The following is a 15,288-nucleotide window of genomic DNA, read 5'->3' on the forward strand; positions in this document are numbered from 1 at the left end:
TTAAACAACATTATTGTGTGTGAATTATTTGATGTTTTGGGTATTGATTTCATGGAACCCTTTACACCTTCTTATGGTAATTTATACATTTTAGTGGCTGTGGAGTATGTGTCTAAGTGGGTAGAAGCTGTAGCATTGTCAAAAAATGATGCTAAGGCTGTTGTCAAATTCTTGAAGAAAAATATTTTTACACGATTTGGCACTCCTAGGGAAATCATAGGTGATAGGGGGACACACTTTTGCAACAAACAGTTTGAAACACTTTTGAACAAGTATGGAGTCACACATAAGGTTCCAACACCTTATCATCCTAAGACTAGTGGTCAAGTAGAGGTTTAAAATAGGGAAATCAAGAGAATTTTAGAAAAAAACAGTGAATACCTCTAGGAAAGATTGGTCAATGAAATTTGATAATGCACTTTGGGCCTATACGACAGCATTCAAAACCCCAATTGGGATGTCTCCTTTTAGGCTTGTGTTTGGGAAAGCTTGTCATTTACCGGTGTAATTAGAGTATAAAGCATATTGGGCATTGAAATTTCTGAATTTTGACATGCAGCCTGCAGGTGAAAGAAGATTGTCGCAACTAAATGAATTGGAGGAATTTCGCAATGAGGCCTATGAAAATGCTACGATGTACAAGGAGCGTACAAAAAATGGCATGATAAACACATATTCAGAAGAAAGGTTCAAAATTGGCCAAAAAGTTTTACTTTATAACTCTCGTCTTAAAATTTTTCAAGGAAAGTTACGTTCTCGATGGTCTGGTCCTTATACAATCACATAGGTATTTCCATACGGAACAGTTGAAGTTGCACATGACATCGAAGGCACATTTAAGGTGAATGGTCAACGTTTGAAGCCTTACTTCGAAGGTGGTTACAACAAGCAAAAGACCACTATTGAACTCCATCCTCCAGAATAGCAACATCTGAGATAGTTTGGCTGAAAATTATAAAGCAAGCGTGATAACTCTATAAAAATAGAGTTATTTTATCTACTCTAGGCAATAAATAATGCAATATTTGTTAGAATATATTTGGATTTCCTTTTATTTACTTAATTTTTCCTTGTTTATGCAGAATATTGAGATATGGAGAAAATAAGGAAAATATGGCAAAAAGAAGGAAAGGAATATGCAACCCAGAGAAGAGTTAGAAGGTGGATATCACATTGAGAATTCTGCGATTTCTTCCCTAATTTTATACGAAAAAGAAGCAATTGCCTTGTGAGAGGAGTCTTGGATGTTACGATATAAATAGGATAACTTGGGGGAACATGGAGTTTTTTTTTAGATTGTTTTTGTTTTCAGTGTTCTGAGAGTTTTTCAAGTATTTTGAAGAGAAGACAAAAGTGGTGACAGAATTCTTGTTCTTTGATTCAAGATGTTTGGTTTAATTTATATTTTCGTTTTTTCTTCTATTATGTTCTAATTTTCTTTGTTAGAGCTACGATGTAGCCTAACCATGATGATATGAATTTCATGCTTTTTATGCTTTGCAAGTAATTTCATTCATGTGAGTTATATATTATTGTGCTTAATGCGTTTAGGTGACTGGCCACCACTTGAATGATCTGATGTGCATGTTTGAGACTGAGAAGTAATAATATGTAATTGCTCCTTATAATATATAACCACGAATTAAATGTGGATAGAAATATACCATGTTATTTATGTAGCTTTCGGTGATAAGGTGGTCCAAAAGATTCATTGTAAACCGGGAATATTCACAGATTTTAATGCGCTTATGTTTATTTAAATTCACATAGAAATATAGTGAATTGATAAACTGAGTAGGTTTGCTATACCTAGAGATAGGATAGTAAATAGACTAGGAAATTCCGCTATCACATGTTTGATATTGTTCTTGTATGCATAATGATCCGAAATTCATATCTAGTGGTTATGGTGAAATCGGATGCTCTAACATATTTTACCTGATTGATTATCTGCCTTTAGTTTATAAAATTTCGTTTTTAAAAATTGTCAATTTTTATTTGCTCTCAATTATATTTTGATCAGTTAGATAAATTTTAGAATTAGTCCATTTTTAATATTTAATTGGTTTATTATCATCAATCTCTGTGGGACGATACTCTTCTCATCATTATATTACTTGTTCAACACGTTCGCTGACACGTGCAGAATTTTACGAACAAAGCGCTTCTTGGGAGGCAACCCAAGCATTTTTATTATGTTTCTTCATTAATTTTTACGTTCATTTTTTTTTCAAAAAAAATAAAATAAATAAACATTATTAATTTTTTTTTATCCAAGTTAATTTTCTTTCTTGAAGGATCACCTTTTTGGAGTTTAGTCATCAAGACCATCCATGGACACATCCGACAGCAAGGGGAGTTTTCTTGTTCCTATTTTTCTTATGTTTCTTTTGTTGTTCGCATTTGAGGACAATGCTTCATTTAAGTTTGGGGGGAGACAAAATTTTTGCTAAAACTTTTTTTTGCTAAATCTGATTTTTTTTTTTTGCATGATTGCATTCCTTGTTGTGAATTTTTGCGATTGCGAATGATATGTGGTTTAATTTTGATTCTGATTATGTTGATCCACTTACTGAGCACTAAAAGTCCTTAATTTTTTAGTGTGTACATCTAGAGAATATTCATGTGAAGTATGTGCTTTTCTTATATCTCACCCAAATCTTAGAATTTGTTTGATTTTCTCTTGAGGCGAAATCCTAGGCTACATCTAACTGAGAAAATGATTTAGGCAATTTTTGGATCGATTGAGCCTTTCAAGCCAACCCTGTTTATTTATCCATAGTCACCCCATTGAGCCTTAATTATTATCCAATCTTTTATTGGCACCCACGTACTTTTTAGCTTACCTTTTGCCAAATTATATCATTGTCCCACGCCCCATGAACATGTTGATTTTTTTTTTGGATAAAAGTTTATTTGAGCATAATAGCAATTTGGGAGGAAGGGTGGAGCATGGAATTAATTTGATTGCTATGGTTGTTTGGGGTGTATCGTTTAAAAAAAAAAAGAAGAAAAGAAATTGCTTTTATGGTTCCCTATCCAACTTTCAATTGAGTGAGCCTTTCGGATACTCAATGGGTTGGGAATGTTCACGTTATATTATGAGGGATTTAGGGAGGAACTCCACCATAAAGCAATGAAATAAAAAAGAGAAAAAAAAAGAGAAAGAATGATGAAACGTGGTGGCAGAAAGATTATTTTGAAGATGTGAAATTAGGGTTAGTGGCATGTGCTCTAATTAGATCCTAGAAATCAATGTGTTCATGGGTGATTTGAGCTTAAATTTACCATTATCTCACTGTTAGCCCAGCCTTACATTACAACCTGAGGAAAGTCCTATTGATTTTTGGTTGGATGATTAGCTTACATTAGTGGAGAGAGGAATGAAAAGCAAACCTATGATATTTAGTTATAATTATAAAGAGTTATTGAGAGGTTGCATACCAATATGAACTTATGTGGATTGCATATAATTCGAAAAGATGAGGACTCACACACACACTTGGATCACATAGTTAGAATTGATTTTAACTTATGAATCTATTTCAAAGTTTGGATGAAATTTGTGTTTTACTTTGAATTGTGATTTCGAGCAATTATGGAAGGAAGTCATGGAGGGGGTTGTTAGCTTGAGTATGTTTTATATCTTGCTTTTGCTCGAGGACTAGCAAAATGTTAAGTTTGGGGGTTTGATAACTCTATAAAAATAGAGTTATTTTATCTACTCTAGGCAATAAATAATTCAATATTTGTGAGAATATATTTGGATTTCCTTTTATTTACTTCATTTTCCTTGTTTATGCAGAATATTGAGATATGGAGAAAATAAGGAAAATATGGCAAAAAGAAGGAAAGGAATATGCGACCTAGAGAAGAGTTAGAAGGTGGATATCACATTGGGAATTCTGCGATTTATTTCCTAATTTTATGCGAAAAAGAAGCAATTACCTTGTGAGAGGAGTCTTTGATATTATCATATAAATAAGATAACTTGGGGGAACAACGAGTTTTTTTTTAGATCGTTTTTGTTTTCAGTATTCTAGGAGTTTTTCAAGTATTTTGAAGAGAAGACAAACGTAGTGATAGAATTCTTGTTCTTTGATTCAAGATGTTTGGTTTAATTTATATTTTCGTTTCTTCTTCTATTATGTTCTAATTTTCTTTGCTAGAGCTACGATGTAGCCTAATCATGATGATATGAATTTCATACTTTTTATGTTTTGCAAGTGATTTCATTCATGTGAGTTATATATTATTGTGCTTAATGCCTTTAAGTGACTGGCCACCACTTAAATGATCTAATGTGCATGTTTGAGACTGAGAAGTGATAATATGCAATTGCTCGTTATAATATATAATCATGAATTAAATGTGGATAGAAATATACCATGTTATTTGTGTAGCTTTCGGTGATAAGGTGGTCCAAAAGATTCATTGTAAACCGGGAATATTCACAAATTTTAATGCACTTATGTTTATTTAAATTCACATAGAAATATAGTGAATTGATAAACTGAGTAGGTTTGCTATACCTAGAGATAGATTAGTAAATAGACTAGGAAATTCAGCTATCACATGTTTGATATTGTTCTTGTATGCATAATGATTCGAAATTCATATCTAGTGGTTATGGTGAAATCAGATGCTCTAACATATTTTATCTGATTGATTATTTGCCTTTGGTTTCTAAAATTTCGTTTTTAAAAATTGTCAATTTTTATTTATTCTCAATTCTATTTTGATCTGTTAGATAAATTTTAAAATTGGTCTATTTTTAATATTTAATTAGTTTATTATCATCAATCTCTATGGGACGATACTCTTCTCATCATTGTATTACTTGTTCAACACGTTCGTTGACACGTGCAGAATTTTACGAACACATATCTCGGATCTCATTCTCATAAGAGAATTTCGAGTCCAACAACGCCAAAACAACTAGACCCTGAGTTGAATGGAATTGAAAGACGAGTAAATGGCATGATAACTTATTGCAGAAGGAGATGTAAGTTAATTGATCTTTCATGAATGAAATAAAAGAGAAATTGATTAAGCCATGTGAGAATGTCAGATTCCAAGGAGTAATCATGAATAAGTTGATCTGCTAACAGTTAGCCAAATGAAAAAGTTGAATAGCCAACATGGATTATTGCGAAAATAACTTCAAGATAATCGTGTTAGAACAAGTGAATTCTGAAAACAAGACCTTAGAAGTGCAGATGAAACGGATTTACTTAATAATAGCCCATTTTAGGCTCTGAACCACCTGACTCGTAATTAACTTTGAATCATGATAAGAACTTCAGTTCATCCAAGGAAAATGGTCTTTCTTTACGAGGAAAAAAGATTCAAGATATGCAGTGGTAAAGTTATTTGATCTGATTCTGTGACCATAACTGGAAAATCTTCCATTGGCCCAAATGTTAAGGCAGGATGTTGATCTTGGTTTCAAACTCTCTTGGAGAATCGCATCTACTTTAAGCAAACAAATATATCGTCTCAAAGCCAACTCTACCCTGAAATTGGCTCTGGGGGACACAATTTCTGGGTTGCATTCCAGAAGTTACGGATGGATTTGCTGCTTTCTCATTAGGTTTTCACTACCAAATGTTCATAGTTTGGTCTAGGATGACATTGTATTTCAATATGTATTCTGAAGATTGAGACTACCTTTCTTATTCAAATTAAGCATGGAGCTAAGGTATGTGTGCTCGATGAATTAACTGGGATGTAGGCGCGATGACAGTCCAAACCTAATGCACTTTTGCTTGTTCCAGTTGCATCTAATGGATTTCTTGACAACACTACCCAGAAGCTGCAACCAGAGAGAGAAAGCGGAAGAGGATGGAGGATGAACCTATGAGATGAATGTGAAAAAGCCAGAAAAACAGAGACCCTGGAAGAGTGTGCTGAAGCAAATGGGTACCCGCCATGCACAAATTTTTTGTACATTTTCATCGGTAATTCTTGGAAGGTTCTGAGTATTACTTATTCCAGGTGCGAAGGCAAGCCTTGGACTCCAAATGAACAATAATCAAGAGCCTAGTGGATCGAAACCGTTTTTTTTCTGAGATATTTCACTTTTTTACGAGACTTTTCATTTATAAGGAACTTTTGAATTTTGCCTTCATCGAGTTTCAAGCAACCATCTTTGTCCCTCTCGGTTTGATAAAGGTTCCAGTTCGACATGGACTAACAAATGATGACCATATAAGCTTACAACCACTCCACTCTATTAAGTCATTTGACCCACAATATTCTTAATTCTGATGGCCATCACTTCACATTCTGCCACATTTTTAGCAATGTATTAAGGTGCTGCTGTTTCGACAAAAAAAAAATATTAAGCTGCCGCTGTCACTTCATATCCTTCATTCAGCAATGTGCTTATAATATATGTATCCTACGGAATACTGATGCCCTCAAAATGATTACTTGGCCGCTAGGCGTTATTTTCCGACCAGAACAAGGAGCTTGATTCCTAAACTGAGAAGAACACCTGGGCTGTTCATCTCTGGAGGTTGGGTCCTCATTGAATGTTCAACCCACTAAACGCATGAGAAACAACTTTTCTTTAATGTCTAGGGTCATCAGTGAATTCATGAACTCGCAAAACCATTTACAGGAAAATGAAATTGAATGACAGGGCAATACAAGCTCCAATGGGAAGATTACTCAATCCTAGCATATGATTGCCGAGAAACCAACAAAGTGAAGATAAGCTATGAGCATTAGCAAATTTAGAACATGACAGAACTTGTGAGAGGACCACTATAATAATGAGAAAACAATATAATATGAAGCAAGCATGTATAGAACTAGGAAGTCGAATTGGGTTTAGCAACAGCTTGCACAAGTTTCCTTGGGACTTGTTTTGCATCTGGCACCAATGCACAATGCAAATAAAATCGTAGGCTGCTGCAAGCAGCAAACCAAAGAAATTCCGTTAGGTCATTCAAACTAAACCTTTTACATTTGCAAAGAAATCCCTCTGCTTTGTCCTCTGTCACGTCAAATTGAATTTGGCAGTATATGCTTGTACTCATAAGATGGGGATCATTGTATTGGTATGTACTAAATTAATGTGATAACAATCTATTTTTTCTTGCTGCTGATTATAGCCCTCGGCAGAAAAAAGAAAACAGAGAAAGAAGAGAGAGAGAGAGAGAGAGAGAGAGAGAGAGAGAGAGAGAGAGAGAGAGAGAGAGAGAGAGAGAGAACATAATTACAAATGAAAAACTCAATAAATTGAGACATAAAAAATAAATCAACTGACCACCGCCCTCAGCGGCTGCGCTGGTTTCGGGCTCCTCTTCCCCCACGAAGGGTAGGAGTTCGAATCCCAACGCTGGCGTTAGGGATTCTTAAGCGTGACGTCGTGGTGGTGGGTCCTGCGTTAGCGTCACCCCGGGTTTACCTCCCCGGCTGTCGGCCGTGCGGGGGGTTCCCGGGTTACCAAAAAAAAATAAAAATAAATAAATCAACTGCAGTTACACCTGCCAATCATGGGACGGCCACAGATGATGGAGACATACAAAGATCACAGATACAAGGAGTAAACTACGATAAGAAGGTCCAGATACATGCTGTCAAAAGAAAAGTAGCGTCATCAAGCACAAAAAGGAAACGGGAACAAAATATGGTTTCTCTCCAAATGCTAGATCTCTCTTTCCAAAATATGGTTGAATGACTCACACTTCAAACATTCTAAAGACGCTTCAACTTTAAGCTCTTTAGAAACATAGCTTGACATTATTCATGCACACTGATGCAGAATTCATAGGCTCTGAAATCCATAGTTATGTAATCTGTCAAGAGAAGAGCATTCTAACAAAGCAACTTTCTCAGTTGGCCACTAACTCGTTTAAGTCCGCATGGATAAGAAAATTCCAAGACATACCTTAGTTTTGGACCTTCAAGACTAAAGCATGGCATACACAGGATCATCTGCATTTTGTCAGTAACAAGTCTGAGCTAGAGTGAAATTATGAGACTGTCTGCTTATCGACCCCATCATCTAACTCAAGGATGTAGAGACTAAGTTGCCTATGATCTCTGGCAAGCACACGAGAAATTCTTGTGCATTTTAATCTCAAGATTCTCAAAGAAGACAATCCTGTGATGTCGCAATCTCCACTCAAACTTTCGCAGTGGGTGAAATCCAACTCTTGAAGCTTCTCAAGATCTTTTATGGCTTCAGGAAATCCTTCTAGGTAAGTATGAACCATCTTTAGCACTTGAAGATTTTTCAAATCCTTGACAGAAGAAGGCAATTCATTGATTAAGGTGTACGACAGGTCCATTTGCCTTAGCCAAACAAGCTTTCCTATGAAATGTGGAAGTCCTTTTAGCTGTCTGCAACTTCTTAAAGTAAGCTTCTGAAGATTCTTTAACAATCCAATGGACTCAGTGACTTCACCCAATACTTCACATTCGCAAGCACTGAGAATTTCAAGTGCTGGCAGAGAGCCTTCCTCGAAATGAAGTCTTTCAATTTTAGTTCCATCAATGAGGAGCTCTTTCAATGCTTTCAGGGAACACAGTGCTTGCGGCAAATGTTTAACTGATAAGCAATGCTTCATGTTTAAGGAAACTAGATTCTCTAATCTAGAAATGGATTCATCAATTGTTGAAGTTGCTAACAAACAACCTTCCAGGATCAAGCATTCTAAGGACATTGAGTTAGGGAATCCCAGAGATGCAGTGATCCAAGGACAACCTTTTAGGTTCAAGACTTTCAAACTCCCAGCATTCTGCAAAAACAATATGATTCATATGTTTAGTTATGACTTCAACTATAATGTCTCGTTTGTACATAAAAGAAGTGCACAAGCACAAGCGCGACTTACCAGCATCAGTTTTTCCCAGTCTTCCAAGTTCAACGTGACTCGGCTTGAACATAAGTTGAGAATTACCAGTTTCTTCATATCCAATGCAAACAAATTAGATTTCTCAGGGCATCCATGCCAATCAAGCCATAATAGGTTTGAAAGTAGAAGATTCTCAGGATTTCCTTCAATACCAACATTAGTCAATTCAAGAAACTTCAGATTTGATAGATGATGAAAATCGTCATAATGAAGACAGTTGCAATCCGGTTCATCTTGATTATAATTGGGGGTTACACGGAGAGCTTCAACATTTTCAGTACACTGCCAATTCCGTGGAAAAAAGTGAAGTGTGAAATTAGAACAAAGATATTCAATGAAACAATATTGTAATCATCTGTCTAGAGGAAAACTTAACGAGAATTCTGTAGAAATCTCAGTGTGATTTTACCTTCTTTTTCCGCAATGTTGTTTGGACATCTTTGTAATCCCACAGCCTACTGCGCTTCCCGGGGTTTTTAGGATTTTCCTTCTTCACAAGTTCTCTTCCTAGGATTTTTAATTGGTCATGCATCCAAAATTCTTTTGCTTCGCTAATTTTTATAAAAGACATATTTTGAAGTTCATGAACACCTCTATTTGGGAAACGTTTACGGGCTTCCCACATGTAATAGGGAATTGTCTTATCAACCCCTATAAAGAAACATGCTATATCAAGGAATATTTCTTTTGTGTTTTCGTCCAAAAGATCATAACTTGCCTTCAACATTGGTTCCACTCCTTTTTCCAGCTCTCCTTTTAATTTATCCAAAGTCTCTCTCCATATTTCTGGGCTCTTCCCATTCAGATATGACCCCACAATTTCAATAGCAAAAGGAAGCTTCCCAACGGCCGAAATGATTTCGGTTGGCAGAGAACCGTAGTCATCGGGATGACCCGGTCGAAAAGCATGCTTACAGAAAAGTTCAAGAGCATGATTTTCATTCATAGGTAAGACCTCGTGTTCATTGATTTCTTGAATCTTGTAATGCTTAATAACATCTTTCCTTCGGGTTGTTAGGATGATCCTACTTCCCGGGCCAAACCAAGTTAGATTCTCGGCCAACGGTTTGATTTGTTCGAAGTCGTCCACGTCATCCAAGACAATGAGAACTCTTTTTCGTCGGAATAGGCATTTTATAACTTTGGTGCCTTGATCGGAGAATTTCACTTCTTGGAAATTTCCTCTCTTGAGATCTCGAATTAACTTATTCTGCAGAGATACCAAATTTTTTTGTGCAGTCTCAGCCCGAACGTCTTTAAGGAAACTGCAAGCATCAAAGAGGTGACTGATTTTGTTGTATACCACCTTTGCGAGAGTGGTTTTGCCAACTCCGGGAAGACCACACACTGCAACCACGCATCTTCCCTCGGCAACTTGTCCATCTACGTTATGGACACCAAGCTTTCGCATCATCTCCTGCACGTTGCTGTGTATTCCAACTAAATTTTCAGTCACGTCTTCCTTACCCATCTCCAAGAGTTGCCAAAGTTTAGAAACGACATTTCTTAGAAGCTCGTGATACCTACAAAATAAAAATAAAAGTAATGAGCACTAGGTATTTCCTGTGTACCAATATGTTCGGGTTGATTTCGGTAAACTTAGAGAAGATACCATGACAGTAAATAACCCAAGAAAAAGCATGTAGATGAGTACAAGAACATTGAAGAGCAGACAAGACGATATATGCAGATTCACTGCTATAAATAAATAGATATAAGCCACTTCCCTCGTCTATTCAAAGGCTAAACAAGTAGAGTAAGAGCAATAGCGATCAGATTTACCCACTGCTGACATCCTCCAATTCGAATCCCTTTATCCCAGCAACATTTGCCAGAGAAGTCTTCCACTTACTGATTGTCTCGGTATCACTGCGCTTTTCTTGATCGACGAAGGACTCTCCATATGTTCCTTGCTGGCGGCAAACAACGCCCGGCTTGACGCCGTAGAAAATGGGCAGAATGGTTTTTTCTGACTCCACCATTTGGGCCACTTCCATCAGGCAAGCTGGGCTGGAGGCGAAGTTGTTGGACAAGATAGGGATGCAGACGTCGGAACGCTTGATGGCTTCCACGATCTTGGTATCGATCCTTTCACCATACTCAATCTCTTCGCGGTCTGTGAATACTATAAACCCCGAGCCTGTGAGGTGGTCGGAGAAGCACTCGAGGAAGTTGCGGCGGACATCCGGTCCTCTGAAGCTGAGGAACACTTGGTAGTTACAAACGGCCAACTCTTCAGCAAAAGCATTAGCTGACGATGAGCAGCAATTGCGAACACAAATACCCATCTGCACACACGGACTCTGGCTCGAATAGAGATCCAAATTATCAAACTTCGATGGTTGTAGAAACGTTCGAGCTCACAAATCTTTATCTAAAGCGTTGACCTCGTTGGCACTCTCAGTCTTAGTCTTCTTTTCTTTTTCTTTTATTCGTTTTGATTTTTGGCAGTTCTATCCTCCCAATGATCGGATGAGGATCTCCCAAAGGGAAATTCTTACACCAGGTAACACCATATAGAGAAGTTATAATATTATCTTAATATATCTACAAGATAGAATTCGGATAATCGAAACTGATGGTCCAATACGAATCTTACATGACATTAGAAATTCAATGCAACATATCTATTAAATTCATTGAATAATTGCAATGAGTCAGCAACACGCTGCATTTGAATTACCTATGTGTGAAGCAATATCTTATCATCTTTCACGCGCATTTGCACCGTTTCTTTTCATAAACAAATAGCTCATATTTTGCAATCCTTTCTGCACATGAGGTCGTAAATTTTGCCAGCTGTTCAGAAGTGGGAGAATACATTTCAACACCTACTCCCATCCACCTCTATATTTTTTGTTTCTCCTTTTTCCATAATCTATTATAGGCCTTTGTCTATGCAGGTGTCCCTAACTCAGATTAGTTTGACACGCAATTGATGAGATCTGAACGGATAGCTTTTAAGTTCTTAAGTTGAAAACGGCCGCTGCCGTAACCAACTAACCAACCCTGGGATTTGTTTTTCGCCTTTATTGTACTTTTTTCATTCTTTTCTACCTCTAATCCAACTTTTCTTATTTATTGATGCATGTTATTTTGTTGTTCTTCTTCTTCTTTTTTATTGATAATTAATTCGTGCTCAAGTTTACCCCATATAACCTATGGTTGGTTACATCTAGCCCAACTAAAGATTATTATATATAAACATACACAAAAGAGACATTCGAATTAATAATTCATACTAGGCTCATTCTAATTTAATTCTCTTCAATTAGTCCATGTACCTCCAAGCTAATAACATAAGAAGACATTAGACTTGATCCTGAAAAATGGGTTACAGTTTTATCTGATCTATGAAATTTCAGTTTCACTCTTTTGGATTATGCTATATTTCATTTAAGTAAAGAGGGCTCTGTACTTTCCCTGAGAAAATATTTTCCAAATGTACAACATAAAAAATAAAAATCATACAATCCGCCTACCCTATATTTTTATCCTTGTTAACTAGGGGGGAAATATTACGTCAAAAAAAAACATGGGGGGAAATAGCACCTTTCGATATGTTCGTGATAAGTCCAATATTATTTTCGACAAAGTACAAACACCAATTCATTCATTTAAATACTCAATTTGTTTTCCTTTTGTATTTTTGCTGAAAAAAAAGTATTCTAATGCTAATGGACTTTAAACGGAGGATTAACATGTTTAAATAACTGCATCAGCAATTATTTCTATTGTGTCAATGGAATGGATAATATATCAAGAAAGTGCCTAATTTTAATTTCTTATATAGTCTATATATAGTTAAAGCCGGAACGAAGAGAATGGTTGTTTATATGCTCGCCATGTGTTACTTCATTTTGCCTTTGGGAATGGCACCTAGCATGACATGTGGCTCAGTTTTGAAATGTGACCCATATTCAACCGATAAGATTTTAACTTAGGGTGAGTTTGTTTCGCGGAAAACTTAATGACGAAGGAAAATGTTTTCCAGAAAATCATTTTTCAGGAAAACGCTTAGTTTTCCTTTGTTTAGTGATACACAATGAAAATCGATTTCTGATGTTTGGATATTATTAAAAAATAATTTCAATCTCATGACTTTATTTCAGGCAAAAAAAATTGAATTTTTATTATTTTGTGTTTCTCATTATTATTTTTTCTTTTCTTTTTTTGAAAAATTAGAATTTTTATTAGTTTTTAATTTTAATTTTCTCTTTTCTTTTATCTTTTTTATTTTCTTTCATTTTCTTTTTCCCCCTTACTCCGTTTCAATCGGTCAGTGACAGCCACCGGCAAGCTTGAGGTTCGCCCGGCGACAGCCACAGGTGAGGTTGAGCTCGCCGGCCTCAGCCAAGCTCGCTTGGATTTGGTGAGCCGCAAGCTCTTCGGCCTCGGCGGAGCTTGGGCTCGCCACTAGAAGCCGCGGGTTCGCCGGCCCAGGGCAAGCTCGAGGCTCGCCGCAAAAGGCTACCGCTAGCTCGCCGGCCATCGCTATGTCCGGCGACCACCCGAGGAAGAAGAAAAAGAAAAAGAAAGAAAAAAAAGAAGAAAAGAAAAGGCAAAGAAAGAAAAAAGAATAAATAAATAATAAATAATTCTATATTTTATAAAAATAATATTTTAATAAATAACAATATTTTTTAAAAAATAAAATATAAATAAAACTTTGAATTTTTAAATAAATATTTTTATAAGAACAAACGTTTCATTAATTAAAGACCCAAAGCCCGAGCGCCGAGGATAGGCGTACAACCTTTGTGGACTTGGGTCAAAGGGTGGGGACTAGAGCTAGAGCATCGGGGACCTGAGCATGGCCTTTATGGACCCTAGTTCAGGTGCCGAAGCATCGTGTACGAGCACCGGGGGTTTGGGCTCAGCCTCGACAGACCTAGGCGCGGGCGCCAAGGGCCAGGGGCCCGAGCCCTGGACACTAAGGTCTCGAGCCTGGCCGTCGAGACCTGGTCCTGAATGTCGGTACTCGGGAACCAAGGTTGGGGACCTTGGGGTTTTCGTGCCTAAAGCGTAGAGTTTTGGGTTCAACCACTGATAGATGTCATACTTCGGAAAACGTTTTTCAGTTCTTTCAAAAAGGGAATTATTTTCCTGAATTTAAGTTTTGATAAAGAAACCTTTTTCGTTGGCCAGGAAAACATTTTCCATTGATTCATTTTCCTAAGCCAACCAAACGTCGGAAAATGAGGAAAGTGTTTCCCGAAAAATGTTTTACACGAAACAAACAAACCCTTAATTATTCATCATATGCTATTTTCTATGTCATAATGGATTTTTATTTTAAAAAATATATAAAGATGAATTATATGAATATTCCTCTCTTATTGAGTTTGAGATTGAAAAACAAGGATAAATTAGAGAAAGTATTTTCAATTATAGTCTACCATCTCCCAATATCAATATTCTATGTCAATTGAGCTAAAATGTTATAAAATGAATAAATTTGGAAGTAGACCAAGATTTTACCTCTAATTAAGTTTAAAATTTTAAAAAAGATAAATTAGGGAAAGTATTTAAGTCATTCTCTTCACTAACATGGCTTGTTTTTTAATGCAATTTCTTAGATTAATATATAAACAACGAAAATTTTGAGTCACAAAATTCTATATAAATATTTCAGTACTTAGCAATTCTTTTTGACAAGCGAAATTGTCCAATCAAATTAGAATCTATATTCATGGCAAAACAATTAAACTTGAACAAAGGTACTAGTCGATGGTAAATCAAACTAACATTTATCTATATCACATTCAAAATGGATTTGACGTTAGTTTTAATCAAGGTAAATGTTGGTCAAAATTCGAATTGTAGATAGACAATCGCAATTGAGCAATGATGAATGACTGCTCCCATACATTTTATATAATAGGATGCCTCTGTATTCATTTTGGGACGGACATACGAAGACTAAAAATTCATTGGAGTTGCTTCTTTAGAATTAAGAACTTCAACATGAAATCCTGGCGGATTTTGGTAATCAACAACTCAAAGTTTTGGTAATGGAAACCTTGACCATCTTCGACTTGAAGTCAAGCCTCCGGTTCGTGCAAAGGAATCACCAGATCACGCTATCTTATTCGAGATCAAGTCACTAAAGCCCTTAAATTGTGCTTATGTGAAGAACCAAATATAGTACAATTTGTTTAGAATCAAGCCATGAAGCCTCTTGCATCGCATTCAAAGGCGACTTAAAGTTCATGCTATTAATCGAAGATGGCCCATTTAGACCCTCGGGTTGTCTTTTTTTTACTAAAGGAAAAGAATAAGAGGGATTCTTCATTTCATTAGGAAATTATAAATTAATACCATGAAAAATCCAAATTGGTACACAATAGCCAATTTGCCCCAAACTAATTTTTGGGTCATCAAAAACCCCAAACTAGTATACCTATGACAAATTTAT

General features: G+C 36.2%; 1 protein-coding gene across 5 annotated transcripts; it reads right to left on the bottom strand.

Annotated features, from left to right (window-relative positions):
- Positions 1–6,265: 6,265 nt before the first annotated feature.
- LOC115680483 (disease resistance protein RUN1-like) lies at positions 6,266–11,252 on the bottom strand. 5 transcript variants are annotated; one of them, XR_008817564.1, is made up of 5 exons: positions 10,653–11,252; positions 9,280–10,393; positions 8,850–9,152; positions 7,901–8,753; positions 6,266–6,548 (listed from the first exon to the last, which is right to left on the bottom strand). XR_008817564.1 is itself a non-coding variant. In XM_056316063.1 (4 exons), exons 1-4 carry the CDS (start codon positions 11,156–11,158, stop codon positions 7,986–7,988), a joined length of 2,691 nt encoding a protein of 896 aa, XP_056172038.1. In that variant the 5' UTR covers positions 11,159–11,252; the 3' UTR covers positions 7,805–7,985. The 5 variants fall into 5 exon arrangements, 1 of the variants encoding a protein (XP_056172038.1); XR_008817563.1 differs by lacking the exon at positions 6,266–6,548 and adding an exon at positions 6,674–6,918; XR_008817561.1 differs by lacking the exon at positions 6,266–6,548 and adding an exon at positions 7,471–7,786.
- Positions 11,253–15,288: the final 4,036 nt, after the last annotated feature.

Source organism: Syzygium oleosum, unplaced genomic scaffold, assembly GCF_021117445.2.
Source record: "Syzygium oleosum isolate NSW1041296 unplaced genomic scaffold, Sole_v2.1 Sole_v2.11, whole genome shotgun sequence".
NCBI classification, from domain to species: Eukaryota; Viridiplantae; Streptophyta; class Magnoliopsida; order Myrtales; family Myrtaceae; genus Syzygium; species Syzygium oleosum.

What these genes read in the sequence shown, in the direction of transcription:
- LOC115680483 (XM_056316063.1), bottom strand. Translation starts at nt 11,158, where the DNA reads ATGGGTATTTGTGTTCGCAATTGCTGCTCATCGTCAGCTAATGCTTTT. An exon ending in CAACATTGCGGAAAAAGAAG is followed by an intron (nt 9,153 to 9,279) that starts GTAAAATCACAC and finishes CGGAATTGGCAG; the next exon opens with TGTACTGAAAATGTTGAAGC. An exon ending in ACTGGGAAAAACTGATGCTG is followed by an intron (nt 8,754 to 8,849) that starts GTAAGTCGCGCT and finishes TTGTTTTTGCAG; the next exon opens with AATGCTGGGAGTTTGAAAGT.